At 64.7% G+C, this 17397-nt stretch overlaps 3 protein-coding genes across 3 annotated transcripts; 2 read left to right on the top strand and 1 right to left on the bottom strand.

The window, feature by feature from the left end:
* The first annotated feature begins 237 nt into the window (after nt 1–237).
* Nucleotides 238–11746, top strand: SLC25A1 (solute carrier family 25 member 1). The gene is made up of 9 exons (XM_080559883.1): nt 238–404; nt 8629–8736; nt 8853–8952; nt 9106–9244; nt 9340–9424; nt 9628–9732; nt 9944–10059; nt 10204–10277; nt 10463–11746. Exons 1-9 carry the CDS (start codon nt 314–316, stop codon nt 10575–10577), a joined length of 933 nt encoding a protein of 310 aa, XP_080416009.1. The 5' UTR covers nt 238–313; the 3' UTR covers nt 10578–11746.
* A 139-nt stretch (nt 11747–11885) lies between these two features.
* On the top strand, nt 11886–14836 carry LOC308179545 (somatomedin-B and thrombospondin type-1 domain-containing protein-like). The gene is made up of 5 exons (XM_080559894.1): nt 11886–12725; nt 13474–13656; nt 13748–13838; nt 14199–14372; nt 14490–14836. The coding sequence occupies exons 1-5, from the start codon at nt 12134–12136 to the stop codon at nt 14593–14595; spliced, it is 1146 nt and encodes a 381-aa protein (XP_080416020.1). The 5' UTR covers nt 11886–12133; the 3' UTR covers nt 14596–14836.
* Nucleotides 14837–14985: 149 nt separating this feature from the next.
* On the bottom strand, nt 14986–17361 carry LOC308179537 (uncharacterized protein). The gene is made up of 2 exons (XM_080559880.1): nt 16312–17361; nt 14986–15694 (listed from the first exon to the last, which is right to left on the bottom strand). The coding sequence occupies exons 1-2, from the start codon at nt 17129–17131 to the stop codon at nt 15486–15488; spliced, it is 1029 nt and encodes a 342-aa protein (XP_080416006.1). The 5' UTR covers nt 17132–17361; the 3' UTR covers nt 14986–15485.
* Between the last annotated feature and the right edge of the window lie 36 nt (nt 17362–17397).

A 17397-nucleotide genomic window follows, 5' to 3' on the forward strand; every position in this document is an offset into this window, starting at 1 on the left:
CCCGGGGCCAGCAGGGGCCACGTTCACCTTGTACCGCTGCGAACCCCCAGCAATTACAGCTCGGGCTGCTTTTCACATCCAGCCCCGTCCTACGCTCCCCCGGGGGAGGTGTCTGCGGCACCGGCGGGCGGGGGACCGAGGCTGCACCCCAGTGACTCACCCGCGGGCTGCGGGGCCGGCCCTGGCTCGGCTCGGCCCGGCTCGGCCCGCCCCGTGAGGATGTGACGCCGCCGGGGCCGCCCCCTCGGCGGGCGAGGCCCTAAAACCCGGCCCCGGCCGCCGGGCAGCGCAGGAGCCGCGGAGCAGCGCGGCCATGCCCGCCCCCGCCGCGCCCCGCAGCCTGGCCGCCGCCGCCCCCGCCGGCAAGGCCAAGCTCACGCACCCCGGCAAGGCCATCCTGGCGGGTAAGGGGGCGAGGGGGGGTCCCCGGTGGCCGCAGGTGGAAGAAAAAGGGCGGTGGGAAGAGGCCGGGGGCGTGCCCGCCGCCGCCGGTGCCAGCGTGGGCATCCGCGCCCCGCCGCGGGGCCGGGGCAGCGCCCGGAGGTGCGGGGCCGGGGGCAGCCCCCGGGAGCCTCCCCCCGCGCCTTCCCCGGGGGCTCGCACGCCGCCGGAGCCGCCCTCCCGGTGTCTGGGTGCCCCCGGCGCTGATCCCCGTTCTCCTGCCCTTCCCCGGGGGTCCGGGCGGGCTCGGTGCGCGGCGGGAGCCAAGGCGCTGCCTCCCGCTGGGGCCGGTCCCAGCCCGGCGCCGGACGGAGCCCGAGGCGGCGGCAGGCTGGGTGTGCTGCCTGCGGGCTGCTCCGCGGCTCCCTCCTTCCCCTGCCGGGCGTCTTCTTGCGGGACGGTGCCCAGAGCGCAGGCGAGCGCCTTCTCTCTGAAACGAGCCATCGCAGCCTTCGCCCGATCCGCAGGCGTAACGCTTTTGTGTTTTCCAGCCGAGTCCCCCCCTCCTGCGATCGTGCCTTTGTTCCTCTGCCCAACTGTCAGCTCCCCGCCGAGGCCGAGCCCTGGCCTCCCCCAGCAGAGGCTTGGCCGGGGAGGCTGTGGCTGCCCTCACGGCTGGGTGCCGGGAGCCCAGCCCTGGCCGCTCCCCTCCTGCTGCCCCCTGCCCCAAGTGGATGCGTGCAAAGGGTGCCGGAGCCTCCCCGGGTCACATCCTGCCCGGCTGGAGGACTGGGGTGCAACCGTGGCCAAGGGAGCCTCATCCAGCAAAAATCCCAGTGAGGGTACAAGCTGCCTGCTTGGGCTCCGGATCTGTACTACCACCCCCCTTGAAGTGGAGAGTTAGCTCAGCCTTGCTCTTACACCTTTTATTTAGAGGCCTTTAAAATAGGTTTTAACCCAAGTTTAGGATGGGGAAGGACAGGCTGCTTGCTCCCACCCAAAAACCCCAGTCTTTCCCAGCTTGCTGCCCACGCACAGTGTGTCGGGTTACTGCTGCCTGGACCCATGCGTCAGGAGGCTTCCACAGCTCCTGTGTGGGTCCCTAATCGGGGATCATCAGCTGTAGGTGGCTTAGTGGTGTGCGCTGGAGGAGGCTGCAGCGGGCCTGCCCTTCCCTTCCTGGCCAGGACGCCTGGAAGCTGTTCTGCTCTGAACCAAGGGGCCCAGGGGCTCGGCCAGGCGCTGGGCTGTGCAGCCCAGCACAACGCTGCACATGCCTGCACTCGGAGGAGCCCTCATGGGTCCACGTGAGGCTGCGGAGGTGGAAGAAGGGCCCTATTGAGATGCTAGTCCTCTCCTTGCAGGCAGCAAATCAGAGTAATTGGTTAATGGGCAGAAGTCCAGCCTTGCCTCTGTGGTATCTAATTGTGTTACAGAACCACAGCAGTGCTGGAGCGCCGCTGTTAACTCGCTGCGCCCCGGGCTGCTCGGGGGTGCGGTGCAGTCAGGGGGTGCCCGCGCTGACCCGAGGGCATTCCCAGACCCCTGCCAGCACGATGCGTGCCTGTGACCTCCAGAGCTCTGCTTTTTGGAGAGCTGGAGGTGCTCAGGCGAGACCATTCCAACTGTGCTGTGCTTCATCTGCCTTGCACTGGCTGTGTTAAGTATCCTGCTCTGAGTGCACATCTGCTACTGCACCCTGCGCAGCCCAGACCCTCTGCCATGGGTCCTTCTGCTCCCTTGTGCCACCCGGACCCGAGCAGTGTGGGTCTGGCACTTCTAAAAGGATGCCAGCGAAGCTCTCGCTGCCAGTTCTTCTTCTTCATTGTCACCACAGACAAACAAAAAGTTAAAAATTAATTTGCAAATGGGCCCTCCTGTGTCCAAGCAGTTGCTGTGTGCCAGGGCAGCCGTTCACCTCGCTGCGGCCACAGCGCCTGCGCCTCTGCTGAGAGCGCTGCTGGCGCCGCATGGCCGGGACGCACGAAGGCAGCCTGGCCGTCCTGCGTGGTGCAGCTTGGATTTGGCTTTAGAGGTGCTGCGGGCATCAGCACATGCAGTCAGAGAGGGGTGCGGATCCCTGCCGCTGCCTCACCCCCTGGCCCTGAACCCATATTGCAGAGCTGTTCTGGGGTCCTGGAACCGGATCAGAAGTGTGACATACAGCTTTGGTGTGACTTTGTCATGCTGAAACTTGGTTAAAAGATGGGTAACTGTGCAGGCTTTGTGCTGAGTGGGCATGATGTGTTTCTTTCTAACTCACATGCTGGCTGTTATCTGGTGTGAAGCTGGCATGGCTTTCTCATGGGCTGTGGCTGATCAGATGGCCAGCTTGCACTGCACTGCTGGGTGAGCTGCTAGCAGGGAATCCAGCCAGGTCTCCCTCCTCACAGCAAGCTTTTGTTTTCCTCACTGCCAGCTTCCAAGCAAAGCCTTAGCCCATGGGGCTGCTAGCTCCTCCCGCGGCGCCAGGCGCTGCCGTTCCCCTCACTGAGAGCTGGCTGCAGGGCCGGCAGGACCCAGACCCAGAGCTCTCCAAGCTCATTTTTTGGGCACCGCAGTGCTCGAGGCCAGCCTGCAGGAGGTTTGTCAGAGCCCCCAGGTAGCAGGCAAAGCCCCGCACCCCTGCGCTGCTCGTGAGAACTTTGCTCCTGGTTAGCAGTGGCTGCCTGATGAAAGGCTTTGCCTGCCCTGCCCAGAGTTAAGTACAGACTGACTCTGTTTTTAGCTGGCTTTGAAGCCTGGGGTCTGTTCCCTCCCCCGGAGAAGCCGCCCGCTGCCTGCACGGTGCCTCTGCTCGCCGTCCCTGCCTCTGTGTAATCCTGCCTCGCCGGGGAGGCAGCGCTGCTGGATGCTGTCCTACGCGGCGCTTGATTTGGAAGGAGCTGGCAGTGGTCGCGGCTGCTGCTCTGTTGTTTGCTGCAAACGTCGAGTGCCGCTGGGAATGGCAGCGACATGTCCTTGGAGTGGGGCAGGAGGGAGAGGGGCTCCTGCGGGCAGGAAGGGAAGGGCACAAAGCTGCACCTTCAGCAGGGAGTCTGGGGGCAGGTAAAGAGCAAGGTAGCAACTAGAGCTTTAGTTTCCTCTTCTTTGTTTATCTCTTGATACAATCTTTCTTAGGAAGTGCTATACCTGCCGAAGAGGAGTCCAGGCCTGGGTGTGAAAGCCGCTCCTTACAGGAGGCCCCTTCCCAAGTGTCCTCGGTCCACCAGGGCGCTCCTGGAGGGCAGCAGTCATCCTGCCCAGGTCCTGCTCGCTCCCAGCTCCTCTGCTCGTGCAGCTGCTGCGGGAGCTGCAAGCAGCCCCAAGGCCATGGTGGGGAGGAGGCCGCCAGCCCCCGGGCTGCGAAACCACCCCGAGGTGCTCAGCGGCTGTGGTCTGAATGAGCTCCGTGTGAGCTGGGGCTCAGCCCAGGCCTTTGGAGCGTGCATCGCCGAGCTATCCGTCTGCCCGATGCTCTGCTTGCCGTTCTGCAGGGCACCATTTTCTGTGGGCTGACGTAAATGGAGGGAAAGAGCCGTCCGTCTTCACAGCGGCACTCAGCAGCGCGAGCTGACAGCTCGGGGATGTTGCAGTGTCTCCCGTCGCTGGCGGCCTCGTGCGGTGCATGCCAATGTGAGGCCCCGCTCCTGCCCGGGCAGGGAGCGGTGACCCCGTGCTTGGCCTCTGGGGTCTCTGGGTCGCCCCCCTGTCAGCAGGAGTTGATATTTTGCTGTCTCTGTTGTCTCGCCATGCTCCAGTGCCTGGTGCAGCACAGCTCCCCTGTGCTGGCAGCTGGGGAGCAGGGACTGTCCCCAGGTCCCAGCAGTGCTCCATCATCCGTGCCCAGCTGGAGCTTGTGGGGGGAATCGTCCCGCAGCCCCCAGCTCTGATGTCAGCTCCCTGCTGCCTGTCTTCAGAAAGATTTTGGACGCTTAAAGGTAGCATCTGGAGAGGGGTGGTGGAGCAGGGAGCCAGCGTTTACCCTGTGCTGCTGTCACCCCTCTACTCACAGCATTGGTGACACCAGCATGGAGCTGGGACCTCGGGCTGCACAGGGGGATGGTGCGAGGGCTGGTTGAGCCAGGGGCCAAGTCAGATAATGCTGTGACTGTCAGCAGGGGGAAACAGCTTTTGTCATTATACTCACAGCCGAGGAGTTTAAGATGCGCTATAAAATGTTTTATTACAATATTGGCCCATTCAGAAGCAACTGAGCTGAATGAGCAAGTTGTGAAAGGCCGGCCTGTTGAAACAAGACAGCTCCAGTGAGACTGGGGACAGGTTCCCCCATCCCAGTCCCCAGGACTGCCTGCAGCGCTGTTGGCGTGGGGATGTTTGCTGACACGGGGTACAGAGGCACTTCGTGTTTGTGCTGCTGTGCGTGCCCCCAGGGCTATAAGGCTTTCTCCAGCCTGTCCATAGCCTGTCATGGTGACGAAAGTGCCCACGTGTGTATTTACCAATGCAGATGATGAAACCCAGCGCGCCCCACTGGCCTTGCCCATATCAGATGGGAGACCTTCCAGGGCCCCGGCCCCTGGGGCAGCGGACGGATGTTTTCTGAGAAGGGCTGACCTGTTGCAGGACACTTTCCCCATTCAAACAACACCATGGGTAGTCCTCAGGTAACCTGGTTTCGAGGAAGCGGCCATGCTGTGAGCACAGTCCTGCCTCTTCTCACCACTGCTGAGACCCGCGGAGCAGCCCAGCCTCGGCCTTCCCCGAGGACGGGGCTCCGAAGGGGAGGATGTGGAGGTGTTGCTTTATGGGGTGTGCTGCAGGAGGAGGTGGCCCAACGTGGACTGTGAGGTCTGCAAGGTGCTTGGTGCCCCAGCCAAAGCCATTGCCTCGGGGGGAGCTGGCCCAGGCCTTGTTTTTGGGGCCCAGATTTTGGGGCCTGGCTCTCGGGGCCTGGCTCTCGGGGCCCAGCTTTCCCAGGCCCGTTGCACAACGTGGCTCACAGCAGCGGAGGGTGGAGCCCGTTGAACCAGTTTCCCTGCTGCACACATCGGAGGGTTTCTCCACCACCCAGTTTAGCCTGGTTGTGTAAATCGGACGGCGCAGAGGGGCTGGCACAGCGGGGCCATTGCAGGGGGCTTCGCTGCTGCCAGGGCTGCGGGGAGCCACAACGAGCTGCCAGGCTGTGGTCACGATTCCTGATCTATAGCGCCCTGCTGGACTTTGATTTTTTTTTTGTGTTGTTCTTTTATCCCAGTTCTGAAGTCTAACCAGGCTCACGGGGAAGGGCACAAAGTCCCCTCATGAGGGAAGGAGCCGTGGGCACAGCATGCACCAGGTGTGTGGCCTGGGCCGTGACCCTCAGCTCGTGGCGTAGACCTGTGCCTCCCGTGGGGGGAGCATGGGACTCGGCTTCCCCGATGTACCAGGGCCTGTGCAGGGCTGAAATCTGGCCGTTCCCCACATGCTGCACCGCCTGCACCAGGCGTGGGTCAGCCCTGTGCTGCCAGGGCTTCAGGAGTAACATCCTGAAAGGATCTTGTGAAAGCTGAAGTCAGGAGGAGCTTTTTGTATGGAAATCAGGTGCTTGTGTGTTTTCATGGGAAACTGCCCTTAAAACGGAGAGGCTGGGATTGCTCTCCAGGTGCCTACTTCTCATCAGAGCCGTGCAGGCACCAAGGAGCAAAGCACATCACCACAGCCCCCGGTGCCTGCCTCGCTCCCAGAAAGGGCAGAGGATGCCAGCTGGGGCTTTGCGGGGTCTGACAGTGCTGGGGGTCTTCTCCCAAGGCCCCAGGACACAGCTAGCTGTGTCCTCCTGCCCCCAGCACCCATCCTGTGGGACAGGCTGGTGACAGTGCTGCTGGTGTCCCCAGAGCCCCCGAGGAGCTGCTTGCTAATGGTGCACAGGGGCCCCGGCGTCGTCATGAGCTGTGCATGCTCGTGCCCGAGCCGCAGGGCAGCGCCCTCCTGCTGTCCCCAAAAGCCCTTTTTTTCCTTCCTGCCAAGTCCCCGTGGCAGTGTCCAGGAGCTGTGGCCCAACACTGTCCTGGCCCATCCAAAAAGTGAATTACATTTATTCCAGGGAAGTAATGCCAAGCGTGATTTTGACAGTGGGTGCCCCCCTTTGCCTTTCCACCGGGTCTGGGTATGCTGGCAGCGACTGCAGGCTCAGTGCAGGCGGGGAGCAAGCCCCGGCGCCAGCAGAGCCCCCCCGATGCATCCCTGAAGGACATCCTTGTCCTCTCTCCATCTCATCTTGCTAATGGCTGAGAGCCTTGGCTCTCGCTGGCCTGCTTGCTCTTTCACCCCCTGAGCGGTCGCTGCTGTTGGTGCTGACTCCGCAGTGTTGCAAGAGCTGAAGCGGCTGGTTAAAGTCCGGGTAAACAGGTTGCAGGGCCCTCTGCACCCCCGGCGAGGGAGGGCGTGTTGGAAGGACCCGGTGCTGGGCTGGCTTGCAGGGGATGGGGTGATTTATTTGCATAGAATAAGGTTTCTGCTGGAATAAAAGAGTGTGGGGAGACGAAGCTGAGACAGCAGGGCAGGACCTCTGCTTGGCTTGCCTGCCTGCCAGGCTCGTGTTGCTCTGCCACTCTGCAGGCAGAGGAAAGGCGGAAAAGGCTGCCCAAACCCTAGAGTTCCCACGCTGTCCTGGCCTGCCAGAGCTGTGTGTCCTGTCCCAAAACAGCCGGCGTGCTGCAGAGGCTCTGCGGTGCCTGGGCCTCCCAGCAGCATCCCTCCCCTGCCTCTAGTTGCTTCGTCTGCCCTGCCCGTGGGCACTGCTGTTCGCTGGGCTGTGGTTTGTTTCAGGCGCTTCCCTGCTCCGGGAGCTGCCAGGGCAGCAGCTGGCGCCAGGGGAACGAGTGGGAGCAAATATTGACAGCTCGTGAAGCGTCCGCAGCCGCGGCGTGGCAGCGGTGGGGAGCGGCGCAGTGCTTGGTGTGCCGGGGGCTGCTGCTCTTGTATCGCTGCTTGCACAGAGCTGGAGCTCAGGAGGAGAACAAGAGGCCCCTGTGTGTACTGGGGCTGGCCCCGCATCCCCTGTGAGGGACGATGCTCCTGGCCCCCTGCGTCACTCAGAAAGTCCTTTTGAATGGCCCCCAGCGGGGCCGTTTCCCTCAGTGCCTCTGCGGGTGTTGCCTGCTGGGATGCCAGGGGCTGATAAGAGGTGTTTGTGCTGGATGAGAGGGGGCTGTGGGTGCCCTGGCCCCGCAGGTTTCGCCCTGCAGAGGTGGCAGCTGCTGGCTTCAGTGCCTGAGACACCGCGGGGCCGTGCTTTTGGAAATGTGCTCTGCTTTGGCTCCCACGCTGGGAGCTGGCACGGCATGACCAGCATGTGCTCTGCACTTTGGCACCCTCCTGGTGCTGGTGCCGAGCTCCCATCCTGCCAGCTTGGGCTTCCCAGCATCCCCGGGCGCTGCTGCAGCCAAGGAGCAGCCGCTGTCCTCTATCAGCATCGCCTTGCTGGGTACGTTGGAGTGCTGATAAGTTGAGCCGTGCTCTGCTGTGCAGCGTGGGGGCTGAGCGTTTTGCTGCAGACTAGAATAACCCACTGCATGCCTCACCCTGCTCCTGTCCCAGGGGACAGTCCCTACTGGGGACACCCTGTGGCATTAACCAGGGCCATGCCAGCGGGGCTGCATGCTGGGGAGCCGAAGTGTTGCTGGAGGAGCCAAGATGCAAGAGCGTTTTGCCAGGAGCAGGCACCAGCATGCAGCGAAACTGGGGTTGAACCCCCTCAGCCTGTGCAAACACCCGGGGTCGGTGCTGCTGCTCCCAAAGCTCAGAGTACACAGGATGGTGACGATGCCCGTGGTGCTGGCGTGGCCTTGGGCAGCGCTGTGCAGCAGGGACATCCTCAGCCCCTGTAATCAGCACGTGGCAGCCTCCTCCGCATGGGTCCTGGCAGGGCAGCCGGAGGGGGTTGATTATAATTGTGCCTCTGTGCCGGCACCGCGCTGTCTGCAAGTGGGCTCCCGCTGGTGCTGAGCTGCTGGAGAGGGACGTGAGCAGGTCCTGGGCGAGCTCCGTGCCTCACGATAGGAGCAGGGGTTTGGATGGAGTATGCATGATGCCATTTGTCTGTGTTGGGTTTATAAATGGCCCCTCCTCGCCTCCGGGCTGCAGCCAGTTGTTGAGGGAGCAGTAGTTTCACAGAGCACCAAAATGGTGGTTTCCAAAGGAAAATGCTCGCTCGCTGTGTGCTTTTGGTAACCTGGCCCTTCCTGGACAGACAGTCACCATGTCCATGAGGTACGGGGCCGGCAGGGCACTGCTGCAGCCCAAATTTCCCCTCCTGTCTTCCAGGTGGCCTTGCCGGAGGGATCGAGATCTGCATTACATTCCCCACCGAGTATGTGAAGACGCAGCTGCAGCTGGACGAGAAGGCCAACCCGCCCCGCTACAAGGGCATCGGTGAGGCTGGCGGGCCTGGAGGCTTCCTGGGGGGACAGCGAGCAGGTCTTGGGGGGGGCGAGCATGGTGGCCCTTGGCGCGTTGGGTGACGGTGACACCGCTGTGCTCTGCCCCAGGGGACTGCGTGAAGCAGACCGTCCGTGACCATGGCATCCGGGGGCTGTACCGGGGCCTCAGCTCGCTGGTGTACGGATCCATCCCCAAGGCCGCCGTGAGGTAGGTGTCCCCTGCGCCACGGGGGGGTCCCCGGGCTGTGCTCAGTGGCATTTTCACAGCAGCAAAGCGGGGGTGGCTTTGGGCTCAGCATCACCCCATCCCTTGGCAGGGTGTGTGGGCACCCCCGGGGTTGTCACTGCGGCCTCTCCGCAGGTTCGGCATGTTCGAGTTCCTCAGCAACCAGATGAGAGACGAGAAGGGCCGGCTGGACAGCACGCGGGGCCTCGTCTGCGGGCTGGGCGCCGGCGTGGCCGAGGCGGTGGTGGTGGTGTGCCCCATGGAGACCATCAAGGTGGGGACAGACAGGGGCCCTGGCTTCTGTCTCCTCCCCAGAGGAGCCCCTGTCCTCCTCGCCTCGGCTGACACCAACGCGCCGTCTCCCCGCAGGTGAAGTTTATCCACGACCAGTGCTCCCCCAAGCCGAAATACCGCGGCTTCTTCCACGGCGTCAGGGAGATCGTTCGGGAACAGGGTGAGTCACGGGGAAGCAGTCACAGGGGGGCCTGGTCACCCCCGTGCTGTGGGAACGGGCAGAGGCTGGGAGCCGTGGCTTGGAGGAGGTCAGCGGGAAGGTCTGGTCTCTACCCGAGGCTGCGGAGCTGCATGGGACCCCCTTGGGGTGGATGGGTTTGGGACGAGGCTGGGACTCCCCACTAACACCTTCCCTCACCACAGGGCTGAAGGGGACCTACCAGGGCTTAACCGCGACCGTCCTCAAGCAAGGATCCAACCAGGCCATCCGCTTCTTCGTCATGACGTCCCTCAAGAACTGGTACAAAGGTAATGCGTCCCCGTACCCACGCAGTGCCACCCCAGCTCAGCCTTTCATGATGGGGCACGATAAAAAACAGGGGAAGGGCGTCCTGGCTGTCAGGGGCCGAAGGGTCCTGGTGCTGAAGCACCACCTCACCTGCCTGCTGGCAGCCAAACCTGGCGGCCTTCTCCGTGAGCTGGGCTTTGTCACCACCTCTCAACCTCTCTTCCTCTCCAGGGGATGATCCCAACAAAGTCATCAACCCCTTCGTCACAGGGGTGTTCGGAGCCCTCGCAGGAGCTGCGAGTGTCTTCGGCAACACACCCTTAGACGTGGTGAAGACCAGGATGCAGGTACGGCACCACGGCACAAAGATGCCCTGCGCTCACTGTTCCCACCAGTCAGTTCCTCCTGACTCACTCCAGCTCTGCATCGCCCCTAAATCCCTCCTGGATGCCCTGACTCCAGCATCTGACCCTTCTTTCTCCTCCCCGCAGGGGCTGGAAGCGCACAAGTACAAGAGCACCTGGGACTGTGCCTACCAGATCATGAAATATGAGGGACCCCTGGCGTAAGCCCTCCTGCGGGTGTGGGATTGGGGCTGGAGATGGGTGGGAGCGGGGTCAGCCCGAGCTGGGGGACAGGCCTGGGTGAGGCAGAACCCAGCTGCAGGAGGAAGGAGAAGGGCGATGGGGGCACTTGTGGAGCATCCCCTTGGCTCCCACCCGCACCCACCACCCTCTCTGTCCCCGGCAGGTTCTACAAGGGCACGGTGCCTCGCCTGGGCCGCGTCTGCCTCGACGTGGCCATCGTCTTTGTCATCTACGACGAGGTGGTGAAGTTCCTCAACAAGGTGTGGAAAACAGACTGAGCAGCGCGGGCCGGGGTGGCCGTGCGCCTCCGCCGCCACCACGAGGCTGCAGCTGGAGAGCAATGACCAAGGCCGGAGCTGCTGCCGCCAAGGGCCCAAGTCTCCCGCACGTGTCTGCGGGCCAGGATCACCACCTGGCCCTCCTGTCCCCCCTCCTCCGCCAACCTGGCAGCCTTTATTTATAGGAACAAGCTGTGGAGCAGTTTAAATTATTAGTTGTGCGTGAACATGGCCGTGGAGGCGGGGGAAGCTGTCCTCCTGCACCCCAGGCTGTGTTCACCCGGAGCACGGTGGCTTTGTGTCCCAGTGGGATGTGCCAGCCCCATTCCCCAGTTGGGATGAGCCTGGTGCCTCTTCCTCCTGGCCCCTGGTTCTGCACCTCACAGCGCCCTGGCGGCCAGCAGCTGCAGCCCCTCAAGCTGCTGGCTGCTTGGGACCAGCTCTTTTTGGGGCTGCTGAGAGCCGTGCCGGTGCAATGCCCCAGCGCTGCCCTTGGGATGCGCCAGGCTCCCAGGCGGCTCGGGGTGCAGCATCCCACCCCAGGTACCCCTCATCCCGGGGTGCTGAGCAGGCAACACCCAAAGTCGCCCAGGCCCTTAATTTCCCTTACCCAGGGGACAGGACCGGGGTGAGCCGGGTGCCCCCTCCACTTGTGGTTTACAGTTGAGACGCGTGCGAGAGACGGGGCGAGGAGGCGCAGCCCCCGTCTCAGACTTGGCCCCTTGGCACATCCCCTCGGCCGGGGGCGACCTCCGATGCAAAACCCTTCTTCCACATTCCCCCCCTGCCCTCCCGCCGCCTCCCGTTCCGCTCCCTGAGGCGGCCCCGTAGGTGACCCCGTAGCTTTCGGAGCTTCACCCCAACCCGTTACTAACACCCGCGCCGCAGCCTTGCCCTGCCCCGCGCTGGGGCTCGGCCCCTCCGCGTTCGTGCCAAAACTTTTCCCTGGGGGAGCGGGCGTGGGGCTCGAGCTCCTCTCCCCTCGTTGTGTTGTCAGCACCGAGCACAGCCTTAAAACTAGTGCGGGAGGGCCAAGGAGGAAAGAGGAAAGCCTGGGAGGGATTCCCCCGGGGCTTTCTGCTTTGAAGCCAGTGAGTTTTGTTTTTTTTATTATTATTATTATTATTCTGTTTTACATTCGCAATTTGAATAAAATCAGTCTGGCTTTAGTGGCTGCGGTGGTGTGCAGGCGGCGCTGCGCGGGGCAGCCCTGGCGCTGCGGGTCCGTGGGTGCATGCAGGATGCGTGCCGTGCTGTCCCCGCGGTGCTGTGGTACGTGGGGGCTGCTGCCAGCCCTTCTGGGCTGCTTCCTGCGGAGCCCGGCTGCCCCTCACCGCACGGATGGGGCTTGTCGGTGGCGTTGGTCGGGTCCTAGCCACACTGGGGGTACCCAGGGCACTGGGTGGAGTGGGTGCCGTGCTGCACCCCAGATCTCCTGGGTCTTGTGCTGGGCTGTGAGATAAATCCCCAGGGCATCGCTGCTCTGCCTCCCCCAGCCAAGGAAAGCCCCGAACCCTGCCGGGAGCTTTCTGCAAGCGAGGGGGCGATGCCTGGGGATGTTGGCGCTGCTTTTGCCCAGGGTGTGCAGGTACCCGAGATCCCAGGGGTGGCAGGGAGCCCAGCAGGGTGGCAGCGTGATGGTCAAGGGGCTGTGCCAGCACCTCAGCGTGGCTGGGGGCTTCATCGGTGCTGGGCTGGGGGCTGTGGGAGGGGAGCGGAGCTGTAGCAAGCCCTTCCTTCCCTTTGCTTTGCATTACCCCTGTTGGGGCTGGGGCTTGTGCCGTGGCATCCTCGCACCCGCCCGTGCAGTTCGGAGCCGGGGCGCTGGAGCAGAACGAAACATGCCTGATCCCTGCGTCCAGCCGAGGGGCGGCGCAGCCCAGCTCCCCCCCCCCCCCCCGGGGGGGACAGGCAGCCCCACGCTGGGGACAGGGACACTGCGGGGCGGCATGCGAGGGCTGCTGCTGTGCGGGGGGTGGCTGCTGGCCGCCAGCTACGTGCTGGGCGGCTGCCGGCACCGCTGCTGCCCGGGCAGGAACAACGCCTGCTGGGCTCCAGGTGCCCACCGGGCTCGCTGCTACTGCGACTCCTACTGCGAGAGGACGGGCGACTGCTGCCAGGACTACCAGGCCTCGTGCCGCCACGCCGGTGAGTGTCGGGATGGGGAGAGCGGGTCAGGATCGGCCCCTTGGCAGCAGGCTCGTGGGGCTGGTCCTTCGGGATTCTCAGGTGCAGCTCGGGCTGGCCCCAGGCTGGCAGGGGATGGGTGATGCCTCTCGTTAGCACAGCTGGTAACGATGGCTGCCAGCAGAGCAGCTGCCAGCAGGTAGCCCTTGGTGGGGACAGCGGCAAGGAGCCCCCAGCCCCGGCAGCTGTGCGTGCTGGCAGGTTTTTGCTATTGGAGCAGCATCCTGTTTTCCGCTTTTTCCCCACTGTGGCGTTCTGGCCGCTCCCCGTGCAGTGACAGAGCCTGCAGTCTGCAGCCGAAAATAACAGGACGATGGCAGCGCTGCCCTCGCAACGCTCACGGCGACCCTTTGGGACAGCAGCGCCGGTGGGAGCAGCATGCCTGCCGCCGCTGCACGGGGACACAGGACCCGGGGCTGGGGCCGTGTTGGGGATGCGCAGAGCTGAGGGACGCAGCCCCGGGACAATCGCACCCGTCAGCCCTCCCTAATCTCCGCGGAGATTAGCAGGGTCCCAGCTCAGCTCGATGCAGCGGCATGAGAATAAAAGCCTCCGGAAGCGGCGCACAATGCTGCTGGGCTGGGGGATGAGCCTCGGGGGGGGTCCCGGCTCTCCCCCTCTGCACAGCTTCTCCCCTTTGTCCTTTATACTATTTAAGCTCTTTTTCCCCTCTTTTCCCTCCCCTCTGCTCCTCCGCCATGCCCTGCAGCGGTGGGCTGCGTGGTGGGACCCTGGGGGCCCTGGAGCAGCTGCAGCTCCCCGTGCGGGGTCGGCAGCAAGGACCGCAGCCGCCAGGTCACCGTCCCGCCCCGGCACGGCGGGGAGCCCTGTCCCGACCTCAAGCAGCGCCGCGGGTGCCTGGGGGATGACCCGGCCTGTGGGGCCGCCAGAGGTAACGTGTCCCCCCCCCAGACCCACGTGCCATTTTGCTTGTCCCCACTGCCCGTGAAGTGGCTGTGACCCCACTGCTGCTTCTGTGCCAGGGGTGGCCAAGGTGCTCCCTGACTCCTTCGGCCTGGACTTCAGGGATCCCTGGAGAAGAGCTGGGCTGCAGAGGCCGGAGGAGCCACCCAGGTAGGTGCGGAGCAGCGTCCTGGTGGCCCCTCAGCACCCCCCTCCCCAAACCATGGCCCCTTTCCACAACCCCTCCAAACCTACGGACCCTGTGCATCCTGCTTGGAGCTGTGACCTCTGTGCACGCTCCCTGCACCCAAAACCTGGCCCCTTTGCAGCATCCAAAACCCCACGGCCCCTTTATAGCCCCCAAAACCTATAGCCCCTTTGCAAAAAGCCCTCCCAAAACCCCACTGCCCTTCCCACCCCCTGCACAACCACAACACCTATACACCCCCCACCTCCCCACCGAGAAAACCCTGCAGCATCCCCCCCGCCCTCCAACTACGTTATTTCTCTTATCTCCCCCCTCCCTGCCAGCTCCCCCCTCCCCAGCTCCTGCGGCTTTTTCCGCCTGACGCAGGTGGCGGCCGCCTGCCGGGGGCAGCCCTGGAGCCGCCGGCTGCAGCGGGACAGGCGGGTGTGCGTCCAGTGCTGGGGGGACGCGCTCCACGGGCACCCCCGCTGCGATGGGCACGGGCTGCAAGGAGCCAGGTAGGTGGCACTATGCCTCCCCGAGGGGCAGCCCCCCCTAAAAACCTGAGAGCAGCTCCCACAGCACCTCGCTTTGGTTTTCACAGCACGGCAACGCGTGCCCGATTTGCCTTCCAGGACGTTCTGGGTGGCCGCCTCCGTGGCGGGGTGTCAGGGCTCCTGGGTGCGGGAGGCGCTGCAGGACGGCTGCACCTGCCCCTCGCCAGCACTCGTCTTTGTGTAGCCCATCCCCCGGGAAGGTGAGCTGAAATTCCCCTCCCTTCTGATTTGAAAAAGCGGGGAAATGAAATAGAAACGTCCCCGTCCTGCTTTAATTTCAGCCCTCCGCAAGCTTGCTGCCTGCCTGCGGTGACGGGAGGCAGCTCCTTTGCGATTTCCACTACTAAAAAACGAGGGAACTGCTCAGTCCTCAGCCGAGTGACTAACACTGGAAGAACGGAGGCTGAATCCAGCAGGAGGTGGGAGGACAAGGCAGCGCTGTCCTGCTCCGCTGTGACACCAGCAGCAGAAACAAGCCCCCGAGCAGGCGTTTGGCAGCACGCAGGGAGGAAGGCAGCGTGCTTCCACCTGGACCACCGCGGTTTTGGGGCATCGTTAACGTGACTGCAGCGAAACGTCAAGGGCATCTCGGCTGCTGAGTGTGGTTTGTGGAGCGAAATTAAAGCTAGGCGTGGAAAGCAAGGCGAGGCTCTGGCGATGCCGTTTGCACGGGACGCTGTCCCCGCGGGGCTGCCCACGCTCACCGCCCGCCACGTGCCGGCCCGCAGCCGCTCCCCTTCCCGTCCCCCTACCTGCAGGACCCCCACCACATCCCTGCCCTACACACGGCACCGGGTGCTCATCCCGCAGAGCTCACCTTTTATTCAGCCACATGTGCCTGCAAGGACTGGTGGGCCCCGTGCCAACGCCCAGGGTGTGCCGAAATGTCCCGTATCCCCCGGGAGAGCGGGCTGGTGGATCGTGGCTGTGGGACAGGGCTCCCAGAGGAACCATCCCCACCCCGTAGCAGGCAGGGGCTAAAGGTATCACAGTGCCCATTGCCGGATGAGCAGCTTGTCCCCGTCCCCACCGTGGGGGCAGCTGCCCCGCACCGCCCCAGTGCCCGCAGCACCCTCACGTGCCCAGCTCCCTGCGGAGTTTGATGATTTCCAGGAGGAGCTTCTCCTTCTCCAGCAGGATCTTCTCCTTCTGCAGCTGCAGGGTCTCCTTCTGCAGCTCCAGGATCTCCGTGTGCAGCCGGCTCTGCTTCTCCGACACCTCCCGGGCTGTGTGGCTGCAGCCCTGCGGCCCCAGCAGGGGCTCGGCCGGTGCCGTCGAGCTGCCTGCACAGAGCAAAGGAAGGAGTTAGAGCAGGAGAGGGATGCAGAGCCAGGGCAGTCGCTGCCTCCTGTGCAGTGCCCTTTCCATCGCTGAGGTGAGCTGGGCTGCCTGCAGTGGGGATGGAGACACAGCCATGGGCTGGGTACAGGTCAGGGGTGCTGTGTGCAGCCCCCGTGGGCCTCCAAAAGCTCAAACCTGCAGGATTCAGCCTGTCCCGGGGTACCTCTGCATGCTGCAGTGACGGGTCCGGGGGGAGCAGGGCAGGATGTGACCCCTGTGTCTGCACAGACGTGGCACTGGTAGGGGGAGAGACTGGGTCCCTCTCTTGGGAAAAGGCAGATTTTGGACAGATTGGCCATGGCAGAGGAGGAGACCCCAACAAACAGCTGCAGCATCACTCACCAGCACAGCCACCCGAGCTGGCAGCCAGCCCGGCTGCAGAACAGCCCTGCAGTTCAGGTGGGTTTGGGGAGCTCAGCCTGATGGGGCTGGGGCCGAGCATCGCAGCGGCTTCAGAAACGGGGCCGGGAGCCTCAGCATGGGGCTGGCTGACCCTGTGTGGGATCGGGTGGGCACGGGGGAAGAGGCAGAAGGTTAGGCAGAAAGATGGGCACCTCACCGTTCTCCTGGGAGGGCGGGGGGCCGGGGCTGTCCCCGCTCTGCGCTGCTGGGCTCGCCGTCACGCCGAGGCACGGCCACGCCAGCGCCGGGCTCAGCGGGCACTTGATCCGGGGGGGGTCGGGGGGGCTGGACGGCAGCACCGGGGCCGTGCCCTGCGGCGAGGCAGGACCGGGGGCTGCCATGCCGGGGGGCAGCAGTCTCTTCTCCACGCCGGGCTGAGGGCCCGCCGGCAGCAAGCTCTCCTTGGAGTCGGGCTCTGCGCCGGGGGCGCCGAGGAAGCCATCGGGAGCGGGGCCGGGGGTGCCCACGGCGCCGAGCATCCTGCGGGCTGGGGCAGCGGCACCGCTCTGGCCGTGCAGCAGCAAGTCCGGGGCGACCTCCAGCATCCCCCCGGCCACGCAGAGGGGCGCGGGCGGCCCCGGCGGGACCCCGGCCGCCGTCACCCTGAAGGACGACCCCGAGAGCAGCGGGTCCGGCAGCTGCGGGCTGGGCTTGTTGAAGAGGGCGAAGATGTTGTGGAAGAGCTTCTCCTGGGGCCGCTGGCGGAGCAGCGGGTGCTTCTCCATGGCCAGCTCCTTGCGGGCGTCGATGACCATGTTGTGCCACTTCTTGCGGATCTCGTCGGGCGTGCGCTGCACCAGGGGGCTCAGCGAGTTGACGGCGGCCGCGATCTCCTCCCAGGCCCGCTGCCGGTCCAGCGTGTTCTTGTAGCGGCCGCTCTTGGGGATCAGGATGTCCTTGCGCAGGCTGAACTCCTCCAGGATGAGGAATTTCTCCTCCTCGGAGAACTTGATGCGCTTGGGCTTGGCCGCGCTCATGCTGCCCCCGCGGCGGACGGTAAGGGGGCGGCTCGGGGGGCTCCGGGGGGCTCGGGGGGGCCGCGCTGACCCCGACCCCGGCCCCCCCGCTGCCGGCAGCCGCCGGGGGGCACCCAGCGGGGCCGCCCGGTCACCCGGCCGGAGCCGTGCCCGTGGCCGCGGCCGTGCCCGGGGCCGCCCCCGGCCGCCCCCGCCGCTCACCTTCCTCCGGGGCCGCGCCGAGCGCCGCGGGAAGCGGATGTGGCCGCATCCTGTTCCGCGCCGGG

This window comes from Anser brachyrhynchus (assembly GCF_964034855.1).
Source record: "Anser brachyrhynchus genome assembly, chromosome: 17".
Taxonomy (NCBI): domain Eukaryota; kingdom Metazoa; phylum Chordata; class Aves; order Anseriformes; family Anatidae; genus Anser; species Anser brachyrhynchus.